At 44.6% G+C, this 22,884-nt stretch overlaps 1 protein-coding gene across 1 annotated transcript in view; it reads right to left on the bottom strand.

Moving 5' to 3' along the window:
• The window catches only part of BOD1L1 (biorientation of chromosomes in cell division 1 like 1), a 51,359-nt gene that overhangs the window by 15,643 nt on the left and 12,832 nt on the right, over positions 1 to 22,884 (bottom strand). Inside the window, exons 6-16 of the mRNA XM_043906174.1 lie at positions 21,405 to 21,571; positions 20,192 to 20,303; positions 19,399 to 19,537; positions 18,291 to 18,363; positions 10,281 to 16,218; positions 8,232 to 8,296; positions 5,900 to 5,984; positions 3,691 to 3,734; positions 1,953 to 2,010; positions 914 to 984; positions 227 to 299 (exon numbers count right to left, since the gene is read on the bottom strand). Of these exons, the coding sequence (XP_043762109.1) occupies positions 227 to 299; positions 914 to 984; positions 1,953 to 2,010; positions 3,691 to 3,734; positions 5,900 to 5,984; positions 8,232 to 8,296; positions 10,281 to 16,218; positions 18,291 to 18,363; positions 19,399 to 19,537; positions 20,192 to 20,303; positions 21,405 to 21,571 (6,825 nt within the window). The remainder of the gene's footprint in view (positions 1 to 226; positions 300 to 913; positions 985 to 1,952; positions 2,011 to 3,690; positions 3,735 to 5,899; positions 5,985 to 8,231; positions 8,297 to 10,280; positions 16,219 to 18,290; positions 18,364 to 19,398; positions 19,538 to 20,191; positions 20,304 to 21,404; positions 21,572 to 22,884) is intronic.

Genomic DNA, 22,884 nt, shown 5'->3' with positions numbered 1-22,884 from the left:
TTTTTATGATTTCCAGGGGCTGGGTCTTCGCCAGGAACAATCTAGCTTCTAGATCAAGTCCAGAAAAGACCCTGGAGGAGTCAGGCTGGTCTGGAAACACATGAGACTCAAGAGTTGTAAACGATTACTACCCTCAAGAATTTCTTGCTATTGGCCCACTATTTGGATGTGGAAATAATATGATTTTCAGAGATGTTTAAAATAGGAACATGTATATTCTAGATACCCAGTTCATCTTCGGAAGAGAGGTACTGCTTCTTCCTTTTTCTTTTAGGTATGTGCCTTTCTTCCTCTTCAACCTGGAATTAAGAGTGACTGTAGTAAAGGCAGGGGAACCTGGATCCAATTCTGCTTCAACGGGCGCACACTGTATTAGTTTCTAGTCCTTGAGACAAATTTTTAAAAAATCGAGAATGATACTTCTGTCATCTAGATTCAGACTAGACTCATTTCGTAAGCTTGAGTCTTTTTTTTGTTTGTTTGTTTTTAAAGACTGGAATATAATAAACTCATAAAAAATATCCAAATCTATTTCTGATTTCATAATGTATTTCAACAACCTAAAATATGTTAAAAATGTCCTCATTTTACCACCTTTGAAGTCAATCTAGTTTTGTAATTGATGGCATGTCATAAATTAACTGGCAGCATTTTTCTGCTCTCTTGGTGACCCATTAAAAGGCTGATGAAAGGCAGCATATGAGAAAACAGTACAGACACGTCCAAATAATTCTACAACCTGCTAAATTACCTAATCTTACAAAAGCATAAACAAGTAACAGATATAGAGAACTCCTAATACCTATTAACACATTTAATTGCTCATTTATACAGAGAGCTAAAAGCCCTGGTGTACAGGAGAAAGCACTATTCATAAAACATGGAAGTACTTGGGTTTCCTACCAAAACCCACCTCTTTAGGATTTGCTTCAACACCGCGACATCTTAAGGCTTCTGTGTTGTCTTTTCCACCATTGGATATCTCTGAGTAAGAAATACAAAAGAAAAAAGAAAAAACAAACCCCCTTAAGTATACACTCCAATACTTACTTTAGGCACATGTGCAGAATGGGAAAGGAAAAGAGGAAGGGACTTGACACGTGATTGTGGTGTGATCCTTACACAACTATGTCAGGTTAAGTTCCATGATTTCCATTTCTAGCATGCGTGAGCGGGGCTCAGTGACAGGCTCCCTGGCACTTACCCGGCAGACTTCACGGCCTCTCCCCCAGCCCCTGAGCAGCAGAGCGTGAGCGCGTGTCCAAGGGACACGGCACGGCATGCACAGCCGTGCTCTCTGGCGCTCACGGACAAGTCACACTTGCACGCTAACCGTCCTCTAACAGAAGGGGCGATACAAATAAAAATAACTGTACAGGGGGTTAAGACCGCTTTCCCCATTCCTGAAACAGGGAATGAACAACATCAGTGGGAATCAATACAACTCTGTAGCTTGTTCTGAGACCAGAATTGGCCCTCTGGAGCTGGCCGTCTGCACAGGTGGCGTGGAATAAGGCCTGACTCCTGGAACAAGCACATAAACATGACGTCCCTGGTCTGCTACCACACGAAGGCTGCTTGTCAGAAGGCAACACAGTTAACTACGCAGCACAGACCCTCTCCTATGAGACAAACCACAGGGGACTATACATTTTGTATTCACAATGGATAAACCCTTTGTGAGGTTCCTGCCAAACTCTAGTTGTTATTTAAGGCAAGGGACCATTTATAAGCTACATGACCTTGAGGGAGCCAGTGGCCTGCTCCCTATGTCTGTTTCCTCAACTACAGATGTGACGCTGTGAACGTTCACTTTACTGGATTATATGAGTTACATGATTAAGAATTTGCCAAGTAATTATAATTAGCACAGGGCCTGCCACATAAAAGGCACTAGACAAATGACAATTACAATTAATATTAAAATTATACTATGAAATTCATTAACTTACCTTCTTTGCTATAAAATTTCCCATGAACTTCAGTTGTTTCTGAGCCTGCATTTTCGACCTAAACACACAATAGAAAAGGCTATTTATGGATATTCTCACAAAAATCTTGAATATCTAGAAAATAATCTGGCTGTTTGTGAGAACGCTTAAAGGGACTGAAGAACGTGTTCTTTTAAATTTCACCCAGAAGTTCAAGAGCAGAGGACACTTCCTTTTTGAAGAAGTTTCAGTTTAACAAATTAGCATCCTACTATGTTTATTCTCCTTGTCTTTAAAGCAGTTATGGTAAAAGAGTAAGAAATAAAGAGAGAAAAAACTTTGGAAATTCTCTTTTCATCCAATGATCCTTCATGATTTTCTTTTTTAAAAAATGTTGAGGGATTCTGTCAATCTGTTATAATGTTTCCCTCAGGTAAACTTTGTCCATTTTACTGTTTTTTTAAACTGAGGGAAAGTCTCCAGATATCCCTCATGTCTGCTCAGTCACTTCAGTCGTGTCCGACTCTTTGCAACCCCACAGACTGTGCCCACCAGGCTCCTCTGTCCATGGGATTCTCCAGGCAAGAACACTAGAGTGGGCTGCCATTCCCTTCTCCAGGGATCTTCCCCATCCAGGGATTGAACCCGAGTTTCTTATGTCTCCTGCACTGGAAGGTGAGTTCTTTACCACACTAAAGCCACCTGGGAAGCCCCCAGAATATCCTACACAACATTCTAAACCCCAGCTACAGAATTTCCTACTTGGAAAGGAGGACAGACATGCTCAGATAGGGAAAAGGCAGCTGCTGCAGCACACGGTGGGGCAGCCTGGAGATGCAGCCACATTTCGAATCCTTTGAGCTCTTCGAGGGTAAACCCCAACAGAACCAAGTGGGGCTTTTCTCTCTCTTTCCCTCAGCAGACTGGGTTGAGGGCCCAGATACAGCCTGGGATGTCTCAACAGGGGGAGGTAAGCCCCCCAGCACCACGGGTGTTTGGTGGGAAGCAGGGCTCTTCTGAGTCTCCTAGTGACACTGGAAAGAATGTGACTATCTGTGATTTACAAGCATTTTACAAAATGTGCACTCCTCTATGCATGAAGAAAGACCAAAAAAAAAAAAAATTCCTTCAAGGACAAAAGGGATTATGAAAGCCACAGCTAGGAAAAAAATATGTATTCACGGCAATTACAGTTTAGTACATTCACAAACACTTTCTAAAGATATACAGTGAAGTTCTTAAAGTTGGTTTGGTCGACAGCACCGGGATAATTTAAAACACCACAGTCCAATTTGCAGGCCTATTATAGCAATAAAAAATAGAAAGCTCCCAATTCTTCAAAGAATTTCATTAAGATTACCAGGGGAGCTCCCAAGTCCGAGGGATCTGGATCTATTTCCTTGGTTCTGTCTCATGATATTTCCTCGGTTCTGTCTCATGATATTTCCTTCTTCTGTTTCCTTGGTTCTCTCTCATGATATTGGCCTAAAGAGCCACTAGAACACAGGGCTGCTGAATTCAGAGTGACTCCTTTTTTTCTGAGATAAGCAACTAAATTTCCTGACATCACTGGATAAAGTTGAACATGAAATTAAAGATGTGAGTAGGGTGAATTTCAATGGAGAGCACACTACAAATGGCCTCACCTCCTAAAGAAACGCAGGGCCAGCCCCTCCCAAAAATGTAATCACTTTCAAAACCCCAAATCAGAACAATCCCAAGTGATAACAACAAAATCCAAACAATTACGGTGGCTTACATTTGGTGATTCAATCGCCAGCGAAGGCTCCCTCTGCAGTTCAACTGTTCAAAGACAAAAATGAGAAATGAGGAAGCTGAAAGCTGGTTCTGAACTACAGAAACAAATCGAGAGCTTTTAGTTAAGTGAGACTGTGTCGCTAAGGGGCCCAGCTGCCTTTGTGAATTATAACTTCTGGGCCAATTATTTTCTATCAATACCATCTATGTTCTGTCACACAACCAGAACAACGACAAAAATAACGTTCCCTGTTTTTAGAGTAATGGCAGCAATCCATTAGATCACTACAGTGATTTAACCATGTTGGCGATCTGAGGCTTGGAAGGAAGGTGGGGAAGGTCTCCACTGTAACTGTTAAGTGACAGGGTAACGCTGGTTCATTTAAAAATAATCCCATCAAATGAAGAGTTAGATCTTATCCCCTAGAACAGCAAAGGTCTATTTATATTCTTTGGAAGACTGAAGTACAAGGCCTACTGTTTCTACTCAACAATGACAGAACACACATTTTTCTTTTAAACAACTTCCTTTTACGTAAGTAGATCTCTTATTGAACTGTACCTAAACACAGTCTGAAATATAACTCTGGGAACAAAGAACTTTAGAATCCAAAAATGTTACCTTCTTGACAATTAACAAATGGGATGTTAATTATGTGTACTCTAACACATACACAGGAATTTTAACTAATATCATCTATCCAAGTTTTGGGAAGATTAGTCATTGTTAGGGTTTTAACATGTCAGGACAAGTGGCTTACCAGGTCTTGGGGTGGTCTTCCAGGAACCCCTGGTATTTCTGCTTATAAGGTTCCTGTGGTCACATACTTCAAAGGCTGCCCTTTCAGATGGTTTGCCTTGGAAGATCCCCACCCTGACAGCCCCAGATAGCCCGGACTGAGGACTTATACACACCACCGCTCACACACCGTCTTTCTCTTTGCCTGGTGCACCGAATACACACCTACTTGTTCTTCAATATTTGTCTCCAAATTAGGGGGGATATCAAGTGCTTGAAATGAAAATTTAAATGTATATGTTCTTTGACCTCTCGGTTCACTTTTTCAAAAACACTAGGGGAAGTACATGGTTACACATATATTGAAGCTCACTGCAAGCGTTATTTGTAACAGTAAAACCCAGAAACACTGGAGGGCACTAAAAGACCTAACAACAGGTGGGACCATGCGTTACAGACCACTATTAAAACAAATGAAGTTGATCTGTATACACTGACAATGAAGGATGCCCACAAGACATGGCTGAGTTTAAAAAAAAATTATAGAAAATGTAATAACTCAGGCACCTAAACTGAATTAGAAGTCTCAGGATTTCGGCCATGAATGACAGCACAAGGTATCTTCCTAGAGGCCAAGAATGGGAAAGCGACTGCTTCTGCTGGGGATTAAGAGAGAAGGTAAGAAACTGGGCCTTCGAAAGATGTCTTTGCTCCTGGATCGTGCTTTGCCTGAACTTCTCAAGTGTTTTGAATGCTATGGACTGGATGCTTGTGTCCCCCTCATACTGAATATACCGCCACCCATCCCCTATATTAAACACGTCATCCCCAGGGTGACGGTGGTATAGTGAGGGTCTCTGGCGGGTGGTCAGATTTACATGAAGTCATGTGTAAAGTGGTCCGGAGACCGAAGTGTTTGAGAACTGCTGTCCTAACCCTGTCTGAGGCTGAGACTCTACCCTTCACACCTTTAGCGGACGCTGAAGACTGGCGCAGAGAGAGACAGCAGAGGCTCTGCAAGCGGGGAGGAGCTTCAGTGACGCAGCAACGGCCAGAGCCCAGGGGTCAAGAGCGTGAAGTTAAAAGAAGTGGGCACACGGGCGCAGACTAGCCTTTTGAAAATGAGCTGTGATGGTGCCTGGAAGGACAGGGAGGGCCACAGAGACACACTTGTGGGTGAGAGCAAGGGTCTGCTCCAAAGTAGCTCGTTTGGCCACAATTATTCGGAGACATCAGATTTAAACAACAACCTTATGTGATTTTGACTGAGGTTAACACTTGATGAAGAAAAAGTGTAAGTTAAAAATGAAATAGCAAAGAGTTTTCTCTAACCTATGTTAAAAAATGAGAGGTAAATCCATAAAGCCTATCAATGTTTTATTACGAATTAGCTATAAATTTTAAGTGGTAATAACAGATAAATCCACATGTAAGGAAAAAATAATGTGAACAACCACTAAAAGGAGTTTACCTGTTCCACTCAGCTTTCTCCCACTTGGACTTCCTGGTGGTGCTGAAACGTCATGATTTTTCTCTTCCCCTGATGGCACAAATACCTAAAAAGTCCAAGGCACCGTAAGAAGGTAAATGAGGTTTTTGAAATAAGAAGTTATTTTTGTGTATAGTGTTAGAAAGTGTTCTAGTTTCATTCTTTTACAACTGGTTGACCAGTTATCCCAGCACCACTTGTTAAAGAGGTTGTCTTTTTTCCATTGTATATCCTTGCCTCCTTTGTCAAAGATAAGGTGTCCATAGGTCTGTGGATTTATCTCTGGGCTTTCTATTCTGTTCCATTGATCTATATTTCTGTCTTTGTGCCAGTACCATACTGTCTTGATGACTGTGGCTTTGTAGTAGAGTCTGAAGTCAGGCAGGTTGATTCCTCCAGTTCCATTCTTCTTTCTCAAGATTACTTTGGCTATTCGAGGTTTTTGTATTTCCATACAAATTGTGAAATTCTTTGGTCTAGTTCTGTGAAAAATACCGTTGGTAACTTGATAGGGATTGCATTGAATCTATAGATTGCTTTAGGTAGAATAGGAGAGGGTGTGGAGAAAAGGGAACCCTCTTACACTGTTGGTGGGAATGCAAACTAGTACAGCCGCTATGGAAAACAGTGTGGAGATTTCTTAAAAAACTGGAAATAGAACTGCCATATGACCCAGCAATCCCACTTCTGGGCATACACACTGAGGAAACCAGATCTGAAAGAGACACGTGCACCCCAATGTTCATCGCAGCACTGTTTATAATAGCCAGGACATGGAAGCAACCTAGATGCCCATCAGCAGATGAATGGATAAGGAAGCTGTGGTACATATACACCATGGAATATTACTCAGCCGTTAAAAAGAATTCATTTGAATCAGTCCTAATGAGATGGATGAAACTGGAGCCCCTTATACAGAGTGAAGTAAGCCAGAAAGATATAAAGAACGTTACAGCATGCTAACACATATATATGGAATTTAGAAAGACGGTAACGATAACCCTATATGCAAAACGGAGAAAGAGACACAGAAATACAGAACAGACTTTTGAACTCTGTGGGAGAATGTGAGGGTGGGATTATTTCAAAAGAACAGCATGTATACTATTTATGGTGAAACAGATCACCAGCCCAGGTGGGATGCATGAGACAAGTGCTCGGGCCTGGTGCACTGGGAAGACCCAGAGGAATCGGGTGGAGAGGGAGGTGGGAGGGGGGATCGGGATGGGGAATACGTGTAAATCTGTGGCTGATTCATATCAATGTATGACAATATAAATAAATAAATAAATAAAAATTAAAAAAAAAAAAAAAAGAAGTTAATTCACCTCAAGTGAGTTAAACAAAGCACTCAGCATCCTGTCAACCTTTAGGAACAAAAAGGTAAAAGTAATCTCGTATTTCATCCATCAATGGCTCTCCTACTGTGCTAAAGTGAAATGCTGAGTACAGCACACAAGTCCTTCCTGATCTGGTCCCACTTCTTTAAGAGGCTTGAAGTCTCAGCACAGCTCAGCCCCGGAACTACTGCAACGCTCAGGACTCACGACTGGCTCTTCCCTTTCTGTGTCCTCGGGTACACTCCCACCCTATTTGCAAAAGTCCACTCCAACGTCCTCCTGCAAGCCGTCTCCCTCCCACCCACTGGCCCTGCTGTGAGTCGAGGCGCCTCTGCCCTGCGCGCACAGCCCCCATGTTTACCACTATCTTGTCATGTGGCCTCCGAGGTGCCAGGAGATCAGGTGGGAAGGGGGCATGGAGACTAAACTGTGGAAAGCACACAGGCTGTGGCAGAAGAACAAGAGAACCTCCTCCCAAACTAGATTTTATTCTAAATGCAATGAGGAGTCACTGGAAATTTCAAGCAGAGCAATGACATGACCTAATTTATGCTTTTCAAGCTAACTCTCAGGGCTGGGTGAAGACTGGAGGAGGGGCTGGAGAGGAAGCAGAATGGGGACACTACCTACCCGGGCTGAGGCTTAGACGGGGTAGGAGCCGTGGAAACAGAAATAGGTGGATTCAAGTTACATTTTGGGAATGGAGACGATGAGAACCAGCAATAGATGAAATGTGGGGTGACGGAGGGTGACCCTTGGATTTCTGGTCTGAGTGGATGGATTGATGATGGTGCTATCAGCTGAGACTATTGAGGCTCTGAACTCTTCCCTCACAAGACGTGACAATACAGAACTGAGATAGCTTCAGTGCAGTGAGAGCGGGGGCTGCATTCTGCTCGTGTACATACACCTACATATGGTGAAAAGGTACGGACACCACTGACAGTTCAGCAGAACTGAAGAATCAGCCATACCTCAGGTTTCAAGTTGGTTTTCAGTCCCAGTCCCCCCAGAGCATTCAATGGAGACTCTTCGCTGCCTAAAGAAATGCAAACCATTCAATCAGTTTAAGAATTTGCTTGCAAAATACATCTTGAGTCAAAAGGTAACAGAACGTTGTCTAGTTACTATCTAGACATGCCATGCCCTCTTCCATCCTGTTTTAGTTTGCTGTCAGTAGAAAACAACAAAGGGGAATATGTCTGAAAATTCTCAGATAAAAGGCAAGGGGTCATTCACTCATTTTAGGGGGTGCTCAGCCCTCACATTTGGGGGGATGGAATGTGTGTAAAAATGTTTCCTGCTGCTATGATGGCTGCCCACAAAGAATGATACGCTATCATTTGCGAGGACGTCTTATTTCCAAGTATTTTTCTATAGATATCTGTATCAAGCTTGTCCCTAAAAGAAAACATTCAAGGCCACTGAGATATATTCCTAATAAAGACAGTGATTTGTGAACACATTCATTTTACTTGCTTTGTGCTGACACAGAAAAGTTGAACATAAAAGTTAAAAACTGTGAAGCAGATAAAAAGGGAACAGGATTTTCTCTACTAGACTCAAACCTGTCCCTTTCTTTCCTTCCCTCCTCTGTCCTGCGAATTGTTCCTCTCACCTGCCCACATGGAAGCCTCCCAAGAAAACCCTTACTTTCTCCAGGAGGCTGTGGGCTTTTCCTTGCTAAAAGTCCTTCTATTCCTGCTCCTTCAAAGGGAAGGAGAGGCAGGAGGCAAGAGGAATAACAGACTGTAGCAATGGCTGAATCAGAGAAACTTTCAGAGCATTCAACTCACCCTAAGTTAAAGTCAACAAATAAATTTAAAGTCATTTATTTCAACCCTTGGAACATCTCAGTGTCTCCGAAGTCCCCATAAGGAACAGGCCTCAGCCTCCGAGTAGCACTTAGGTGGTATTTCAGCTTAAAAGCGCAGCTTGCTCCCATTTACACAGAGTGGAGAGGAAGATAGCATTCCCTGCTTGCTTCCCGTCCAGCCCACGTACCCACTCTGAGTTCTCACAGCATCCTGTTAAGCCTGTCCTAAGCACCTGTCACGGTGCTGTATCACAGCCTAAACACAATATGTGGCTGGATTCACAACCATCTTCCCACCATTTCTGAATCCACAGTGGTACCTGGTATCATGTGTCTGAAGTGGGTGGGTAAGTGGTAATCAATGACTGAGCTCCAAGCTTACACCTTTGAAAAGTACCAAGTTTCCAACAAGACTGGCACTCTCTGAAATCTAGCACAAGAGAATACGATTCTTTTCTTCTTCAAATACTAAGCCAGAAACTAGTCCATTTACACAAACAATAAACGCTGCTAAATAAAACATAATTAGAAGCAGCCAGCTAGACTGAACAGACACACACCTGGAATCTGTAATAAGTCACATGAGGGCTGGAACGGGGTTGTTATGTGCTACTGTCCCCTTTTCACACAACAGAAAGCTGAGGCTCAGATGTACTTTTTTTCCTAAGAGGCATCCGAGTACTGTGCAAGTTATTTAAACTCTCTGAACTTTCATTTGTAAAATGAGGATGATTAAAAAAAAAGCTCATTTCATACACTGCTGTAAGGTGCCTTCATTTTGATTGATAAGAAACCTGAAGGTCAAAGATGTTTAGTAACTTACAACAGTCCTACAGACGACACTTGTCCAGCCAATGAGACAGCTGGCAGTCTCCTCACTGCCCATGTCGCACATGAGCAGTGGGTCTAAGACTAACCGTTTAAACATGATTTAGAGAAGCCTGACCCTCAAGTTGGATGACAGTGATTTTGCTACATTCTAGAACCAAAACCTCCGTGGTGGCTCAGACACTAAAGCATCTGCCTACAATGTGGGAGCCCCGGGTTCAATCCCTGGAGGAGATGGTAGGCTACAGTCCATGGGTCCCAAAGACTTGGACACTGCTGAGCGACTTCACTTTCACTTTCAGAACCAAAACCATCTTAAATGTCCTGTACACACAATTATCTTTATAAAACACGAAGATTTGTACTTAAAGACTCTCACCTAGGTCATGCAAATTTTCTTCAGAAGAAACAGTGACTTGAAGACCTTGCTGGCAGGACTTGGTCACGCTGTTACCTTCTCCTGTTTTCTCAGCAGACGCTGGGACAGTGCACTGGCCACGGTGGTCACTCTTGCTGGTCAAGTTCTGCTCCTGCTTAGAGGCTGAGAGCGCTACACCATAGGCGGTGGGGAGGGCTGCTGTGTGGGAAGGAGCCGGTTCTGACTCCTGGCCATTAACACATTCCAGGGTGGTGGTTTTCAAGTTGCCCTCAGGCCCCCGCGGGTCATCAGCTTTTTCAGCACCGGGACTGACTGCTGTCAAACAGCACACACTGACGGAGGTGCCCTCGGGCACCTGCTCTGGTCCTTGCGGGTCGACAGGTGAGTCCCCGCTCCCCCCTGCTGGACACCTCGCTGGCGTGCTGCCCCCTGATGCCCCTGCCTCAGGCCTTTCATCTTCTCTCTGAACTCTGTCTGCACAGTCCTTGCCAAGCCCCTTGCTCTCCAACACCCGCCTGACACCTGCAGAGAGCATGCTGACCAACGCTGGGTCATGCCCTTCCCCAGTGCCCCCTGCCACCACGGGGCCCACTTCTTCTCCCCCTGTGGAGGGCCCAGGACACTGACACGTGTCCTCGGCCATTAGGCTGGACAAAGGGGCCTGAGGAGGGCTCGTCTTCGTGGCTGACGGGGCATCCTTTCCTTTGGGGCTGCCTGCACTCGGATGAACCTCTTCTTGCCGGTCGAGACCAGCGGGGGCCAGCAGGCATTCGGCCGTGCTGGTGGAGATGATGGCGGCGTCGCTCACGTCCTCCGGGCCCACGACGGCGGGCGGCTCCTCCTCCTGAGGGAAGGCGCCCGCCATGACCGCCTCACAGCCTTCCGAGGTGCTGGTGGAAATCATGGCCGCGTCGCTCGTCTCTTCCGCCGGCGTGACCGAGGCCCGGGCGTCCTCTCGAGTGAGCGCACTGGACACCGGGCCCTCGCAGTCCTCTCCGGAGCTTGTGGAGATGATGGCGCTGCCGTCCTTCTCCTCCAGGACGGGTGGCTCATGCTCCCGTTCCGTAGCCACACCACACACACAGGCCTCGCAATCTTCCGTGATGCTGGTGGAAATGAGGGCACATTCGTCCTTCTCCTCCTTGCTGGTTGAAGCGAGGGGGCTCTCGGCTTGCGCGGGCGCACTGGGTGTGGGCCCCTCGAAGTCGTCGGCGCTCACGGGGGCCAGCCCTTTGGCTCGGTCTTCCGCGGCTGCCACCGGCTGCGGACTCCGGGCGCCGTGGAGGGCTGCCGCGCTGGAAATGGGCACCTCGAACTCCTCCCCGATGCTCGTGGAAATCATGGCACACTCGTCTTTCTCCTCGTTTCTCGCAGCTGTGAGCTGGCTCCCGTCACCCGACGCCGCGCTGGGCATGGGGGCCTCGAATTCCTCCACGTTCACTCTGGGGCCTTCCGCGCTCTCTTCAGGTCTTGGGGCGCTTGAACGGCCCGCCCCCACGTCTACCACGGTGCTCAGCTGTGGGGTGAGATCGTCTGTCGTGCTGGTGGAGATCACCAAGCCCTTCCCTTCACCTGAACCCCCAGCCACCCCGGCCTGGTTGGCGATACTGTCACTGGCTGTGGCGGCCACAAGGCCGTCACAGTCTTCGTTTTCCACGGAGGTGATGACACCCTCATCTTCTTTTTCGCCCGGCGATGTGTGAGGAGGCCCGTGTTCTGGGACAGCTGCAGACACGAGGGCCTCGTAACTGCCCCCCACCAGGCCGGTGGAGGGCGTGGTGTCATCGGCTTTCTCCTTTCTGCTGAGCTCACTGTCCCTGCGGTCTGAAGCCGCGCTCGTCATGGGCCCCTGGCGACCCTCGGGAGCGGGAGCCGCCACGCCCTCCGCTGCAACCCCGCTGCTGACGCTGCTCTCCACGACCCCTTTGGCGCTGGAGCAGATCTCGGCGTCTTTAGCGTCCTTCTCCGCGCCACTCACGCTGTCCACGGTACTCTCGTTCGCGTGCGGGACGGTGCCGCCGGCCTCGGCATCCACGAGGCCCGCCGCAGGGCCGAGCTGCCCGTCCCCTCCTGCACTCTCGCAGACCGACCCCCCTTCGCTCTCCTCCTCCATCCCTGTGCACGTGGACGCGTGCCCGACCTCGTTCCCCCGGCCCGTGCTGGTCACCACGCCCTCCCCTTCGTCCTCGTCCTCCTTGGCGCCCGTGCTGGTCACCACGCCCTCGTCGTCGCCGGGGCCGGCAGCCACCACCGGCGCATCAGTGGGGTCTTTGGCTACTGTGCTGTCCATGGCACTCTCTTCGTTTTCTTCAGATTCGGAACTCAGGGCAAAGCCTTCGCCGCTCTCCTCCGAACCTGTGCAGCTCGCCAGGCCCTCCGCATCCTCCTCCGTGATCCCGGTGCTGGTGACGGCACTCTCACCCTCCGGGCCGTCTGTCACAGAAGCGCTTTCCTCTTGGGCAGCGCTGGCTGCCGCGGGCGTGGGGGTGTCTACCGGGCCCCCGGGGGCCCCCGTCACCCTGCGCTGCTCCTGTAGCCCCACGCCAGCTGCGGAGCACAAGACGCCGCCGTCTCTTCTCCCCCCTGCCCCTGTGCACGTCACCGTCCCCTCGCTTTCCTTCTTGGGACCTGCTCTCCGCGGGCTTCTCTGGAATCCATCCAACTCTTCGTTGCTCAGGGACCCCTCCCTGATGTCCATCCCCGCGCTTGTTACTGCCCCGTCGCTCTCAACCTCACTGATAAACGTGACCGTTCCTTCCACGAGGTCCGAGTCTCCACCTGAAGACCCATCGCACTTGCCCTCAGAGCCCGCGCTGGTCACAGCGTCGTCCTTCTCCTCCGAGGCTGCGCTCCTGGCGTCAGCCCCGGTGGTCCCCGCGGGGGCCATCGCAGGTTCTGTCTTTCTTTCTTCAGGCTCGGCCACCGCGCATTCCCCACTTTCTCCTTCTTTGGTGCTTGTGAGGAACGTTTCGCTTTCTGCAAATCCTTCTGTGACAACACCCCCACCTTCCTCTGCCGCGGCAAAGACAGTGCCTTCTCTGGCTTCCGCCCCGACATGAAGAGGGTGGTTTTCGGAGCACATGCCTGTTGTGAGGCCTTCGTCCGCCTCGATGCTTGTGCAAGGCACGGCCACCCCACCCTCCACCATCTCTGCAGATGTGGTTGTGGCCGTCCCCGCCTTCACCGGGTTTAGGGGAACACTGCTGTCCTTCCCCTCAGTGCTGCTGGCGATGGAAGCCTTTTCTCCTCTACCAGGCCTGGCGGTCGGTGTCTCAGCTTTCCCGCTCCTTTGATGTAGAACAGAGGACACGGCGTTGCTTCCGACACTGGTGTCCACTTCACTGTGTCCGTGCCTTCTGTCAGCATCGACTGGTGTGTTTTTGGCTTCACCTGGGCCTCTGCTCTGCTCAAGTCCAAGAGGATCTGAGTTCATGCCTTCCACCTGATCAACAGCAGCACCAGCCTTGTCACCATTTTCCACAGAAGCCCTAACTGTATGCTTCGAATTTGAGTCCCTTCCTTTCCCATCTGCATCCATCAAGCCACCTTCCTTGTCAGCATCCTCATTTCCCACCGTCCTGTCTGCTGACTCACTGCCCACAGGCGTGTCTGCTTTCCCTTGCCTGCTGTGCGGCACGAAGGCCTGGGCAACCTCCGGAATGCGTCCTCTGCTCTCCACGCTGGCTTCTGCTGGTGTATCTACCATGGAAACTGCATCGCCTTCTCTGCTGTCACTTGTCCTAGGGACTTCTGATTCCCCAACAGTCCAGCTTTGCCTAGGGATTTCAGAGTGGTGGCCGAGCGAGGGGCTGGCTGTGGCACCTTCTGACCCAGTTCTTTCGTCAACTACAGGAGGCACCCCTGAATTGTGAGAATGTTTCTGAGACCCAGCAGCCATGGGGCCTAAGGACGGGGCGGGATCTGCCTTTGTGGAATGTTTAAGAGTGGCGTCTCCTGGAGCAAGGCGTTCTTCAGTGGGCTTGGTGGTGGTTTTCAAATTCTTCTGTGCCCTGTCACTTTCTGACGGGGCATGGGGTAACAAACAGTGACTCGTTTCAGAGTCTACATTCATTTCGTGAGTTCCTCGTTGAGCGGACTCCTTCTCCCCAGAGTTAGGTTTGGACACGGAGCTTTGGAGATGCATTTTCTTGGTCAGGGTGCTTCTATGGTCAGCGTGCTTTTCAGAATTACCAACAGCTCCTGTTCCACGTCCTGATCTACAGGCTGGAGATGCTGTTTTTGAGTCCCCTGTGGGAGTCTGTAACCCCTCCCTCAGGACTGCAGTGGTGGTTTTTTGTTTCATAACATTTTCTGAGTCAAGGTCTTGCTGAGAGCTACTGCTGCCATCTTGGGTTTTGCGGACCTCTGCTGCATTTTCCGTGGCTGGCTCGGGATCAATTTCCATTGGCTCTTGTTCAGGTATCAGGGCAGGATCACTTTTTTTTGGTCTCTGAAGGGAGGAACTACTGGGAGCGCCCGAAGGGTTTGCTGCTGGTTTTTCTTCTCCTTTAGCCATCTCTTGGGATACGCTGCCTCTTCGATTTTCACACAACCTTCTACTTAACTTCTTCTCTACGACCGAACCACTTCCTCTGGGCTTCTCGTGACTGCCGTCACCTTCTTTTCCATCCTTGTCCTCTGTTTTGCTGTCTTCCTTCTTTTTCGCGTCCTTACTACCGTGCTTTAAGCTCCTGCTTTTGTGCCCGTCTGACAGCCTTCTCTCGAGTCTGGTGGCGCCTGACTCTTTGTCACCCTTGCACCTCTCCTTTGCTGGCGGCAACTTCGCTCTGTGACCAGACTCTCTCTGCACGCTATGTGCTGAAGGGGCCGCGCTCTCTGACGTGGGGTCCACACCGCTCTCCTCAGAAGGTCTGTCTTCAACCCTGGACTTGCGCTGTCTCTCTGGGTCACCTTCTTCAGTGTTCTTCTCCTTCTCTGGTTTTGGAGTGGTTGCCAGTTTTGTGGTATTTTCCTGTGATTCTGTTTCAGATGCTTTCAACTGTTTGCCTTGGCTTCTGGACTTAGTCTTCAACACAAGTTTCTCTTCCAACAAGCTCTTGGTTCTTCGCCTCTCCTTGTGAACCACCTCTTCTGGTTTGGAATTACTATCTGCGTTAGTCGAGTCATTATCACATTTATCCTCGGAGTAACTTTCGCTTCTTCTCTGTACTGTGCTTCCATGTTGCCTGGAGCTCAGAGAGTCCTTCTGAATTTTAGAATCACTTGATCTTCTTGATTTGTGCTCTGCCTTCGTTTTGTCGGCTGACCCGTGCCTCTCTTTCTTATTTTCTTTACGAACGTTCTCGTCGGTTTTTATGATATACTCAGAAACTGGTTTACCATCTTTGCCCAAAACTGACAATTTCCTTTCATTCCGGTGTTTACTTCTTCGTTCAGCTTTATCATCTGACGCAAGTTTTGTTTGCTGACTTGTCTTCTGAACGTTCTCATCTTTCAGGCCTCTCTCAGAAGAGTGGACCTCAGCCTCGTCACCTGCTTTATGTGCACTGTCACCTTTGTACTTGTGTTTTGTAGACGGTTTGTCTTCTGACAGAGTTTTCTCTTTTTCAGGCTTTTCCTTGGAGGATTTCGCCTCTTTCTTAGGCAGGCTTTTTAAATGTGGTGTTTCTGAATCATCTTTCTTTAGATGCTTTTCGTTTTTGAGTGTGCTTTTCTGTTTCTGGGGCTCTTCTGTGCCACTTTCTGAGCGTTCCACTGGCCTTTTTCCATCCCTTGTGTCAGTCTCTTCCTGCACCCCTTCCACCACAACAGGGGTAGAAGTCCGTCTCTTGTGTTCCCTTTCTATTTTGGATTCGTTTTTGTTTTCATCAGCTGGGTGCAAAGACTCTGAAAGTCTCCGGGCAGGTTTACTTGGTTCACTCTTTGCATGAACATGCTTCAAATCCTTGGAAGAAGATGCTTTTTCCTTTTCACAATGCTGTAAGAAAATAAAAGTTAAAATATGAGACCTACTAAGATTAGTTTTTATATTCAAATCTAAAATTTGGGTGCATTTAGTATGTTGCATGTTGTAACATGCTTCTTGTTGTTGTTGAAGTTCTTAAGCCACGCGACTCTTTGTGACCCCAATGACTGTAGCCCGCCAGGCTCCCCCGTCCATGGGATTTCCCAGGCAAGAAAACTGGAGTGGTGTGCCATTTCCTTCTCCAGGCAATCTTCCTGACCCAGGTATCGAACCTGCGTCTCCTGAATTGGCAGGTGAATTCTTTACTACATGCTACACCTTACTTATTTCACCTCTGCCAGCAGCTGGTAGGTATTATTAACATACTTCTATGCATCAGGAACCTGAAACTCAGGAAGGTTCAATAATGAGACACCCAGCAATGAGTTCAGATAATTTCATTCCAGGTCTAATACTCTTCCCACTATAATAGCAGCATCTTTATAGGAAGTAGTTCTTTCTCCTGAGGTGCATCCAGGCATTTGAAGGCCTTCTCAGACTTTAAATTAATAAAGCCCACTAATGCCCAGTGGTCACTAATAAACAGAAGCTGAAAGAATGACATTAGTTCTTTTTAGTCCAAAAGCTTAATACCTAATGAAGGCAATTAAAAATTTTACAATGAAATAAAGGTATCTTACATTTTAATTTAGAAATGCAAATTATCTATGGGAACTTCATGAATTTAGGTTACCAGGAAGACAGTTTATTTAGGAAGCTTCAAATGCACATAGAAACTCATGGTAACTAATAGTAATCATATACATCAGATGTACATGTTCATATCCAAGGGAAGATACCAATAGACCAAAGCAGCCAAACCTTCCTCCTGACCCACAGTCTGGTGCTGACTGGACTGATGTTAATGACCAACAACACTTTATAATAAGGACTCATGAACTAGCTATAATTATTCTTATTTAAACAATGGGCTGAAATCCTCAGAAAGCCTTTTGTGTTTCTGGGTCAGTTTATCACTGCACCTTTTTTATACTTTAACATGAAGATTAATACACTATTACTATAGGGACTGGGACATAGCAAGATCTTAAAAAAATACTTTAAAATTAAATTCCACAAATAAAGAACTAACAGGGATGCCATCAACCTAATTTTACAATAAGTTCTAACCAATTAATGTGAATACAATCTTATGAGATCATTTTTCACAGGAATTTCTCATAAAATAAAGTTAAATATTAAAAATATAACATTAGAATATCAGGATATACTATATGACTCTAATTTCTACATAAAGGCATTAAGAATATTTACCAGCTATGAATAATTAATTACTAAATTATTACTGCTTCCCTTAGAAGTGTTAAGATATTCAATAGTTCAGCTATAGAATTATAAATATGGAAGTGTATAGAAAGATAAAAACCCAGTGAAAACAAACGTTTATCACAGTAAAACAAAAGGGAGAAGAAATGTACTTACTGAACATTTTGAGGGTATTTTTATCTACATAGTTTTACTATTTAAAATGATCACATCTTAGAAAACAGTCTAAGTGCTCAACTATAAGGAAATGCTTAAATTATGGTGTATTCATTCAGTGCAAGCTATATAACCATCAGATATAATAATTAGGAAGCTACAGCATGAAATGAGCATGGGGGAATGTTAAAAACACTATGCAAGATTACATTTGCTCTACAAAATTATGAACATATGTGGGTGAGAAATGGAAAAGAATGATAATTTGTTAGCAGAAGGATTTTAGCTTTTTCCTCCTTTTCTTTGTCATTATTATTCCTGGCTATTTTATTATTGTCAATTTAAGAAACAAGAGGTGGGGGAATTGGGGAAAGAGAGAAGAGGAGAAAAGTAGCTATTATCCAGATAAAAGATCACATGAAATCAACTTGCCAAAATGAAGAATTTAGGCCATAATAGGATGGGGGAGCTGGAATGCGACAGACTTTCTATTCAAGGTAGAAAAAAAATCAGACTGTATTCTAAGTTTTACTACAAAGAACTGAATGGCTAATATCTAACAGAAGAGCATTTAAAATGGGGTTTTACTAATTAAGACATACCTCACTTGTTTTGAGTGTTTCTCTAGAATCTTCTTCAGGTTGCTGTTTCTTTTTAGCATTCTCATCAATGTTCCTAGGTAGGGCAAAACGTGAAGTAAGAACTTTGGACCAAAAAACGTGATTTAAATTTCTCAGCAAGATTTAAAAACAAGCCGAGCTTTTCTTTACTATAAAACACTTAACTGGTACCTAGAGACTCGTGCACTTCAAATTAAGTCCTATTCTTGGTTGACAGTGAAGAGCTAAATCCCGAATGTGAAGTGGACCACTCTTGGTCCTACAGGGAAGTATTCTTGAAACAAAAATTTGTGATTTGTCACTTGAAGATGAGTATGATATGGGCTACCATTTCATTTTGAAAGTCTTATCTTCTGAATAAACCGAGTAGTTTTATTTATTCAGATGGAGAAGGCTGAAGTCTGTAAGAAAAATGAGAGCCACCTCCTCTCACCGAGTTCTGCAGATTATTGACTCAGCTAAAACTACTGATTTAGTTACCTCAAGTCTAAAATAAACTTACAGAACTGCATGTTGCTGGTACAGCAATGCTGTAGCCCATGCCCACACAGCCACCCTCAGTCTCTTCAGCTTTGTGATTCTTACAGAATTAACCGTGATCATGTGGTGCTAAAAACAATGTTTGGCTTGGAACTCTGGTTTATGGGAAGGAGCATGAGACACTACTGAAGTGTGTGGGCAGGCTAGAGAACGGAGGCAGCCACCGCCAGCCAGAGGGGCCTGAACGTCCGGAACAGGAATGGCTCCTGAGTGCTGCCAGAGGTCTACACGCTCTCTGAGACTCTAGCGACAACTGTGTGCACATGCACACGCATTTCTCTGGGCAAAGAGTCCAATGGTTCCATCAGATTATCAAATAAAGTCTGCCCCCACCCCCACAAAAGAAAGAGATTAGTACACACTATTTTGAAATATCATAGATATTAATACAATGAATTAATACTGAAAAGGAAATCCTAAAAGGTATTTCATAAACATGGAATAATTTGCACGTTCTAGGTCTGGCTCTTTACTGTCCTTTTCAATGCCTCTCTTCTGAAAGCATGCCAAGAGAATGTTATAATGGGAATGTGGCCAAATAAATACGTACCTGGAATCCTTTTTCCTCCTTTTGCTTAAGGCTACCTTTTTCTCTAAAACTTTCCGCTCTTTAAGGACTTCTTTAATTCGGGGGGCTTTGGGCTCCAAACCTTTTGTGGATGGTTCTTCTAAGTCCACACTGCTTTTGCCTGAGGAAGAAGCAATCAATAAACTATGTTTCAGAACACAGTTTTTATCAGTGCAATCTTTATTCTTCATTAAGATTTTCTAATCACTGTAAAAATGAAAAATGGCTTCAATATCTCTAAGTTGTATTGGAATAAAAATATTTCATGTAGATGGAGAAGTCTTATATTTTTTATTTTAAGTGCTCATATATGTACACGTGTGTATTTTACATCAAACAAGATCAGTGTCCAGAGGAAGTTCAATGTTGTCCAGTGAAATATTCCAGATAAATGTTTGACATTTTAGTTAAAGTATAGATGAATTCCATTAATATCACTGCAAGGTTTGAGGACTCACAAGTTAACAATAAATTTTCCAGTGATGATTCATTCCATAATCACTGGAAAATAAACTGCTATGAGGTGAGTTGTATAATCTGGTATGTGATAGATAGAATGTTTAACTTAGATATAGAAATATAATAAACAAGTGACTAAAGACATCAGATTAAAAAGGAAATCTTCCACATCTTAAAATACATAGTTTAAAAATCTACAATACAATTTTTATCACTTTATTTTATAATCATATCTCATAAGCTATCTTAATATCTAGAAGTCAGTGGAGTGTATAAGTACATGGTTTAAAATATTAAAAGTTAAGATCTCTTATACCTTGACTTTTAGCTTTTGAATACTTTGTCTTTTCCGCTTTCTGTTTTCGTTTTTCTTCAAGTTTTTCTCTATTAATTTGCCTTCTTAAAAGTCTCTCTTCTTTTTCTTTAGCCTAAAACCACAAAATATTCATAATAATGCTGACAGATTCTCAAGTAAGAGCAAGAACACCCTGAAAAAAAATATGCTTGCCCTTCAGATGTTCTCACAAATTAATGGGCTCTGCAAAAGTGCATACATACCACTATAAACACGTCTATGTGTGTGTGCATGTGTTTCAAAAGAGACAGAAGGTGACATTTTTCCCTTACTAACTTTCAGAATGCCATCAATTTAAAGATATCATTTGGGGAAATGGTGGTTTAATAAACTGTTATTACAATTAAAAGGCTAGTTATAAAAATATCTATGAGCATCATAATTTTCTGATTTTCTCAAAGAAAGCTGAAATGCAGATTCAAGTGACAGGATGGTCCTACAATAAATGTTACTTGCTGGCTATACTCTCAGGACCCAGGGTTTGGATGTGGGACTTCCTGTAGTTGTAATTTGAAACCAGGGAGGATCCAGTCATTGTGTTACTCTACCATCTCTTTCCTGCCCAGAACTCAAAGCCTCCAAGTGCCAAACACCCTAAGCACAAGCATAACTCCTGATCAACTAGCCTCTTAAGAGAGAAGCCACCATTAACATTTTGGTGCACTTCCTTCAAATCATTGTTTATGGAGGAGTATTTCCTCATTCTTTGATGCACAACTTTTCATATTTTAATGTTTCTGAAATTGTAAGCCAACTTATTAAAACTGATGTATACATACAATGAGGTAGCAATTTCTCTAAAAAGCTGTTAATAATTCAGTGGTACATCTTAGAAGTACTATCAAATGCAGGAAGTATGTGGACGACTGCACTTCTCTCTTAATAATATGTTAACGGCTGATGCCATCTCTCTTTATGACTGGATCCATACTCAGGTCAAACATTTCCATACTATGAAACACTGAGGGTGTTACCAGTTTTTCACCAATCATGATGATATGAACAGTTCCATCACAAGTTTTTATCTATTCTGCCTAGTTAAATGACAAAGTTCCTGAAGGTGGAACCTATAAGTCACCATTTCGAATGCTCACCAGTAGCCTGTGAACAGACTAGTCAAGTATGCCAACCTGATTTAATAGGTTAACATAACAAGAGCTCAAATCTGACTTACGATAGACTGCCGCCGTTGTTCCACAGTAAGTTCATCATCAGAATCACTATAATACTTTGAGTAAAGATATGGTTTGTGAACATAAGCATGCCGCACATTTTTTGCTTTTCCTTCACTGGGATCACTGGTTTGAGTTTTTGTTTTGTTTTGCTTGTTCTTCTCTTCATCTGGAAGAAAGCCAGTAGAAAGAAGAGCACTTCTGTCAATCAGCAATTAACATCAATATCAAGTGGCAAAAGCTGCTTCAAAGTAGTTTAAAGGTATTTGTAGGTCCAATAGGAGAAATATCAGTATATGAAAATTCAGAAATTTTTAAAGGCTATAATCCATATCTTTATTTATTCAAACTTTTTTTTGGTTTCTTTCTTTGGCTGTGCCACATGGCATGCAGAACTTCTCAGGGTAGGGATCAAACTCATGCCCCCTGAACTGGAAGCACAGAGTCTTAACCAATGGACCACCAGGAATGTCCTCCTGATTTACGTACTGTTTCTTTCTTTCAGCTTCTCACATATCAAAAAGAAAAATTAGACTTTAAGAGTTACTTAAGTTTCCTTGACAAGTAGTTAATCCTCATTTGTATGTCAACAGACTTGGCATGAATACTTTACCAGTATTAAGTTGAACAAACTCCCTTCAAGCCACACTTTAAACTTGAAATTTTAATGACCATTTATGATCTTTTGCTTATGGAAGAGGCAAGAATCAATAACTGGACCTACAGCAAGTATATACTAAAACCCCTCTACCCTAGGAAGGAAGAAAAGTTCCCCATGACACAGCAAGAAGCAATGAAGTGGTACTAAGTATTGCTCAGTACTCTCAAAAGAACAATTTTCTTACATTTTGGATTCCATACACAGAAAATCTAGCCCTGTCCAGGAAAAACCTTGAAAAGACCCAATAAAGCATCTAGAAGTAAGATTTCCGTTTGGTCAGAGAAAGTGAAGTGTTCACAGGATAAGGGCATTCTTCCTCCATCAGTACTCAGAAATGACCTCATGAGGATAATTATGAAGAGTGAGAAGTGCTCCCTTGCATTTTGGAGGCTGCTAATCCAGTTTTTGAAATGGATACTAAGAAAATAATGAAAAACGGGAGAGACTGAAAAATATTAATACATCTACAGCATTAAAACTTTCTACTTTTTTTTTGCCTATGATTTTCTCTACAGATATTCTATCCAAATATGTGCTAAGTTGCTTCAGGCATGCCCAACTCTGTGCGACCCCCAAGGACTGTAGCCCACCAGGCTCCTCTGTCCATGGGATTCTCCAGGCAAGAATACTGGAGTGGGTTGTCATGCCCTCCCCGAGGGGATCTTCCTGATCCAAGGATTGAACCTGCATCTTGCATCTCCTGCATTGGCAGGCGGGTTCAATCCAAGAGCCAGTGGCAAATTTACTAGATGATATCCACAGGCAATTGCAAATAACATTCAACATTTTTGACTTTTCAAAAAATCATAAACAATATTTAA

This window comes from Cervus elaphus, chromosome 6 (genome assembly GCF_910594005.1).
Source record: "Cervus elaphus chromosome 6, mCerEla1.1, whole genome shotgun sequence".
Lineage (NCBI taxonomy): Eukaryota > Metazoa > Chordata > Mammalia > Artiodactyla > Cervidae > Cervus > Cervus elaphus.
The sequence above is the reverse complement of the archived record's forward strand: the minus strand, read 5'-3'. Positions and strand labels throughout refer to the sequence as shown.